At 36.6% G+C, this 6,955-nt stretch overlaps 1 protein-coding gene across 1 annotated transcript; it reads left to right on the forward strand.

Annotated features, from left to right (window-relative positions):
• The first annotated feature begins 174 nt into the window (after window positions 1-174).
• LOC108548069 (T-box transcription factor TBX10) lies at window positions 175-4,477 on the forward strand. The gene is made up of 4 exons (XM_017900839.1): window positions 175-454; window positions 540-871; window positions 964-1,215; window positions 3,974-4,477. Exons 1-4 carry the CDS (start codon window positions 328-330, stop codon window positions 4,475-4,477), a joined length of 1,215 nt encoding a protein of 404 aa, XP_017756328.1. The 5' UTR covers window positions 175-327.
• The last annotated feature ends 2,478 nt before the right edge of the window (window positions 4,478-6,955 follow it).

Raw genomic sequence — 6,955 nt, forward strand, 5'->3', positions numbered from 1 at the left:
AGCAGGAATACTGTAAACAAAAAAATATTTCAGGAGTGCTTGAACGTGCTGTGAGAGTTTTGTTGTTTATTATGGAAACATTGGGTGATTGTGATTAAATTATGTAATCGGTTCATCAAAAGTTTTATGTGACTTTTTCTTTTAAAATAAAAAATCACAGAAGAATATAAATTTTATATTATTATGTAATTAAAACAAAACTTCTCTTGAACTATAAAAGAACAAAATTAAGTGTTAAAATTCAATAATACCAATGAAATAACAAACAATAAATTCGCAAAACTTCAAGAAAATTGACTTCTTGATGCAGTTTAAAAATTGCTGAAGATGCAACAACAGCACGAGCAACGACATGATATCACCACCGATTGTTGTTATCAGCAATGGGCTTCTCATCAGAGTCATCATGCACAATCCATGACGAATGTACCATCTCCAATGCAACAAATGGAAGGTACTTAATTACAAGTATTGCATATTTTGAACATCGTTCAAAATTCCCAAGATTGTCCTTTTAATATTCTTCGATATCATTTTAGCATGTTTGCAATCTGCGGGAAGGGTGAAGCGATCCCGCAGCCCAAACCCGAAGGGTTCGCTAACTCCACAAGTCACGAATTCTTCGATTTCGTCAACTACCGTGGAACCCCGTAACGACAGCAACAATAACAATCATCATCACAGCGATCATCATCCGAGTGAGAATGGTACGAATTCGACGGAAGAAGTTAGCCCGAAGAGGCCTCTTCACCCTGCACTCGTTGGCGCTGGAGCAGCCCTCGAAGCGAAACCACTTTGGGAAGAATTTCACCAATTGGGAACGGAAATGATTGTTACCAAAGCTGGTAGAAGAATGTTTCCTACTTTTCAGGTATCAGATCAATTGATTTTTATATTAGATTTTTCGCAATGAAAGAAGATAAAAACTGCTTTATCTAACAGAGTTAAATCCTTGACTTACAGTGTCGATTCTTTGGCTTGGATCCTACTATCGATTATCTACTAGTAATGGATTTCGTACCTTGCGATGACAAGAGGTACAGATACGCATTTCACAGTAGCGCCTGGGTAGTTGCTGGTCGAGCAGATCCAGTCTCACCCCCCAGAATTCACGTACACCCTGATAGTCCTGCGAACGGAGCTCACTGGATGAAGCAACCGGTTTCTTTCGACAAGCTGAAACTCACAAACAATCAACTAGACGATAACGGACATGTAAGCGATAATTCATCTATTCTTAGTGCATGGTTATTCCTTAGATTTCAAACAATAAATCCATATCATATTTTTCGTGAAAGTTCCTAAATAGAAGATTGAAATGATTTTAAAACGATGTAATGTATTTTGAAAATGGCATAAGAAAGAAACACCTACGTAATAAAATAGAATGAGGGATGCAAAGGAAGTCTCCACGGCAGTATCGCGTTGCATGTGTTTGTCGTTTACAGACGAGTTCGCCTTAATTGACCTGAGATATGGGTTTTACGCGAGAAATTACAACGACGCTCCCGACACGTAGTAAATTTTTAGGAGATAATTTCTCTTTTAATGTTTTTTCTTTGCTCTTTCGACAATTTATCCTCTCGCTTAATAAATGTTGATCGTAAAAAGATTCAGCTTCGTTTAAGACGCATATATTTCTCAAACAATTTCATTGAACTTTAAAAACTGTTCGACTGAATGAAAAACCGTCGGTCGTTCAACGGTATACTGACTACAAAGTACGACAATGAAGTATGGTTCCATTAGATGCTACTATCGTTTTACGAGTAATTAGTAGCAATAATTGTTTTAACACGTTGTTCGAATTTATATCTCGTTGGCAGATGAAGTTTCATCGCGTAGCAAACGAGTTACTGACTTTGTTTCCTTTGTGATCATCTCCGTGAAAAATACATTTTTTGGGATCCTGAAATTTTATTTAATTAATTGAAATATTTAATTAGTGCCATTGAAGAATGATTAAATTCGGAAATAAAAGTAAACCTCTTCTTGTTGTTTCAGTGACATATAAATTTAAATATTGCTTTGGGATTGTGATTGCTAGTATTGGAACTCTATCATTAGCTTTCGTCGTATTTCTAGTGAACACAAGTCTCACTTTGTGTACTCTTTAGATCTTCTCCTGTCCGCGCCTTATTAATCCTGTTCTCCTGTCGCCACGAAGAACGGCAATAGGAACTATACCGCACGTAAAGTAACGTAAACATATGTAATATAAACTAACCCCTGGAAGCCTGGGAAAAGACGGCGAAACTTAGACGTGTTTACTTTTAAAAGAATTACTAGCGTAAAAGAATTTTTCATCGTGATAACGCTGAAAATTATAAATATACTTTAAAAAGGTATAGAATAGTTTAAAAAGTTACATTATCTTGGTTTTAAATATATGCTTCATCAATTACATGTTATAGTGGAAATATGCATTGAGCAGTCATAAAAATAAAAAGTTTATTTGTTTTAACCAGCAGCTTATTACGCTTTAATATCTTGTATTTCGAAAAACTCTTCTCTTCTTCTCAACTTTTGTTCCTCTTCATTGTGTCTTAATGCACCTGCAGTTGTGCCAAAAATAATCGTTCCTATGTATCCGTGCCAAATTCAACGTGTCAGGCACCATTGCAAATGAAGTGATTCAGTATTGAGATGTATTGGCACGTTGATTAATGAATTTACCTTCGGTTGATTCGTCAGTGGCTAATCAGTTAGAGGACAGTGCGTGGAACGTTTAGACGACCTACCAAACATCCATCAAACACAATGTCACAACTCATCCTCTCAGGATTAATTTCAATTTGGTTGCTTTTGATTCTGATACACTTATTTCAAAACCTGCAAGATCACATTGTTACTCAACGTATTGTCGATTATTGTAAATATAAATCAGTTGCATTCACCAACAAATTTCTCTAATGATTTATTCATGGCTTGATATCCAGCAACCAGCAAACCAGAGCAATTCAAATTATTGGTATGATTTTAATAATTCTTATAGGAAGTTCTTCTTATAGAATTTTCACACATAAATTACTCTGACAGATATGTAAATTCAGGATTGCTTTGATCGAGTGGATTTTCTTGACGAACACCACGCGCTTTCAAAACACGGTGACTCTTTAGCTCGCGTTCCGTTCGACAATTTATTGCTTTCCGCGTAGAAAGAATTTTGACTCGTGGAGGGTAACCCTCCTTTCACGCGCTATGGAGCAGTTTGTTCCTTTAATTGCGCTCAAAAAGATGAACCACTGGGCTTTGTAAAAAAAAGTTGGAATTCAGCGTTAAAACACTTAATGATTTGAGTTCCTTAATTGGCAGCTTTATATCATCAAATATTTTTAGAGAAGAATTATAAAACAGAATTAAAAGATCACAGAAGTCTCTAACACTTTGGTTTTCTTACATTTTGCAATGTTTTAAACGAAACTAAAAACGTACCCCTGTTGGAAAAACGTGAATAACGTTAATATAACAATAACCAGAGAACAGGAAAAAGAAGAAAAAATTGCATGTCCAGAGATTTTGGTTACCGATGGTAGGCCACACACACATTCCGTATTGTGAGGATGAATCTTCTTCCTCCCTCTTTGCCCCGGTACTCCTTTTTCTGTGTATTCAAAGAAACACATGCCCTAGCATATGCTGGTAAGTGTGTGTACGGAGAAGGACGAGGGTGTCGGGTTGCCAGTGAGTATCGGGGGTTAGTTTTTACACTAATTAGTCACCGAGTCTCTTGTGGCTGTCAAACATTGTGCCGCCCCCCTGTGGGTAGTCCTTCCTCTAAGAGAAGGAAGGTCCTCACGTGTGTTTTTTCTTTTCATTCTGTCTTCGTCGTTTCTTTTGCCCCCTACGACCACCGTCTACCAATAATAATTATTCCACAAGATTATAGAAAAACTTCAAATATTTGTTACCTCCAAAATAAATTCGCTTCAAAATGTATTCTTCTTACAATAGTCATTTTGTTATTTTACAGATAATCTTGAATTCAATGCATCGATACCAACCTCGATGCCACGTAGTAGTGGCACCTTCACCACCAGGTTCTGCTCCCGATCCTCGCACGGAGAATTTCAAAACGTTCACCTTTCCGGAGACGCGATTCACTGCAGTCACCGCTTATCAAAATCATCGCATTACACAGCTCAAGATCGCTAGCAATCCGTTTGCAAAAGGTTTTCGTGATTGTGAATCGGACGAGTGTGACTCGGTTGCAGTTTCCAATATGCAAAATCCTGCAAAAAGACCTGCCACCGGAAGTACCAGCGTTTTGTCATCGAACTACGTAAACACCATACCCACCGTGCAAATTCCAAGTATATCGAGTCAAGACCATCATCAATTCTACGGTGCGACTGCAGCAGGACCTTGGACTTATCCTGGACATCATGGACAACCAACTACCCACATGAATTCCGTTCACTATCCTGCACATCCTCATCATCCTCATACCGGACCATCGTTGTACGGACCACGGTAATTTGGACCTCCATCTTATCACGAATCTTCGCGAACGATTCGATAAAATTGTGAAAAATTGTGATCGTAGTTCGGAGTAAATTTTTATACGATAAATATTTACTGCTAAATTGCTAAATGGTGGTATCTACAAAATGAAAAAGAGAAAATTAAAACCTTGGTTTTAATTGATGCCAAAGTAACGTGATAGATACCAAAATAACGTGAAAACAAACTTAATAAATTGTGTCTTAATAGAGAAATAATAATAAGAAACATTTATCAAAGTTATACCAAAGATAATGTCAATTAGATTTAAATACATAGAGTTACTTAAATTATATATGATGTATGTACCTTTGTAGATAAGATATAAAAGTTAATCGTAATTTAAGAATAATGATATAATTAATGTATTAAAATAATATGTTTATTATACTTCTCGCGATGCAAGATCCCTAAGTAAATAATTATTTTTATAAACGTACTTACTATTTATTTAAAAGTACTGGATAATTATTGACATATATATTTAAAATAGAATATTTGTAAGACTTGCCAAAGATGCTTACATAAATGATGATTTACTGGAAGATCTTGCAAAAGTACAAGCGAGAAGATCAAAGATCCGCTGGTGTTCACGATGATCCAATCGCGTGATACAAATCGGTTGGTGTCGTAGGTCCGTAGCGGGCTGGTCGAAAAAGAAAGTGCCTTTTGTAGGAGCAAAGTGCATCTATTTATACAGGGTGTCTGAAATGCCAAACGAGCCTAAAACGCTCTCGAGCCAAGACGGGAAAGTAAACGCACCGTGACAACCCATGAGAGAACTTGGCTACTAAGTGCCTTAATAAATTATTCTCCAAGTATCATGTACCATTGTGTTTCGAAACTTTCTTGCCTTCGAACTTCTCCTTTGAGAACTTCCTAGCATTAAGAAACTCAAAAACGCTTATCTTACACAACGTATTCAAAAAAGATGAGAACTTTATAAAGTAAACGAAAGTCTAACGTCAAGTACTTAAGCTTAAAGTCAACCATTTTATAACCTCTTATGAATTCCCTTTTCTGCGGTTCCCATGCGAACAACTCATACATGATTTTATTTTTTTAAACTGCTATTTCTAAACTGAAACTTTGTGAGAATAGTCTTAAAATGCCTACTCAATATTGCTCTAATAGACATTTACATAGTGAATCTGGTATATAGTTTGACGTTGGAACTGTTAGAAATGACGAACTAATGCCAACAAAGCGAAGTAGCATAGAATTTGACCGGCTCAGTTTGTCGGTGTCTAAGTGTAGAAAAACGGATGGACCGACGTGCACCATGATTGATGGCGACGCCAAGAACCTCGTTGTGTAAACATATTATATACCATATCCTTAATGACTCTCGGTCAACATCTTCCCTCATGAATTCACAAAACGTTTTGCAGTCATTCATGACGTGCACGTATTTTCGCAATAAATAAAATAAAAGCAAAGTAACTATCTCTATTTAAATTACTACTAGATCAAATTCTTCTTTCCTTCACTTCTTATTTAATACTCTCTTCTAACCAGAGTAAATAATAAGGGGATAGATAACAAACTAATCGTTGCACTTCTGAAACCTTTCTAAGCTTCCATCGTTCTTCCTGAAAAAAAAAAGGAGCAGATGAAGTTTCAGGATTCTCAGCACGCGTCCATAAAAAAATGGAACTTTCTTTCAACTGGCAAAAGTAGAAGTAAAGAAGAGAAGAAGAAATCTCATGTTTCGAGAGAATCGGTGCAAGCATAGACTTTTCGTTTACAGAGAGACCGCGCTTATCGGTGACGCGTGACGGCGCCGGTAATAAAAAGCGGCCGTCGGCCTATCTTCGCTCATTCTTTCATCTTACCCGTAGGTGCCAGTCCTATGGAAGTTAACCCCTGTCGGGGTTAGGTGACATTGCGCTGCTGGTGGCACCTCTGTTCGTCAGGAATCAGCTGTCTTTAAAGACCCGTTCCTCGGACACTTGAAAGAACGTCTTTCTTGATAAGCGGAACACCGGCGGTGTCATAATGATAATTGATAAACTCCACTTTAAATTTACCTAAAAAAATTAAAGACATTTTACAATGAATAATCATAAATGATAAAAGATACTTATGGAAGAAATGACTGCTTTGACTTCGAAATATTCAATATATGTAAGTATTACATGTCTTATCGAAAAAAGTTGATGTATCCATGAGCCTGTAACAAAATATCTGAAATTTTTCTTTTTGATTGTTTAAACACCTCTTTAGACGGAAATTCTATTTACTAAATGATATCCTTTATAAAACGAAACGACAGATAGCACTAGAAATAAGGTGAAGAAAATGACAGATAGCAGTCTAGAGAAAGCGACTGCTTAATAAATTTTGCTAATTTTCCGGTAGTAGCTTGTTGGTTTCGGATCAAAGACCGACAAATGAATCGCTCAGTATATAGAAGAAAAAAGGCGAGAAATGGGAAGAAAAAGCAAGGAAG

This window comes from Eufriesea mexicana, unplaced genomic scaffold (genome assembly GCF_001483705.2).
Source record: "Eufriesea mexicana isolate 0111107269 unplaced genomic scaffold, ASM148370v2 scaffold1358, whole genome shotgun sequence".
Taxonomy (NCBI): domain Eukaryota; kingdom Metazoa; phylum Arthropoda; class Insecta; order Hymenoptera; family Apidae; genus Eufriesea; species Eufriesea mexicana.

Bases quoted from the DNA above. Each gene is read 5' to 3' on its own strand.
- LOC108548069 (XM_017900839.1), top strand. From the start codon at position 328: ATGCAACAACAGCACGAGCAACGACATGATATCACCACCGATTGTTGT. The intron at 455-539 runs GTACTTAATTAC...ATATCATTTTAG, and splicing joins TCCAATGCAACAAATGGAAG to CATGTTTGCAATCTGCGGGA. The intron at 872-963 runs GTATCAGATCAA...CTTGACTTACAG, and splicing joins GAATGTTTCCTACTTTTCAG to TGTCGATTCTTTGGCTTGGA.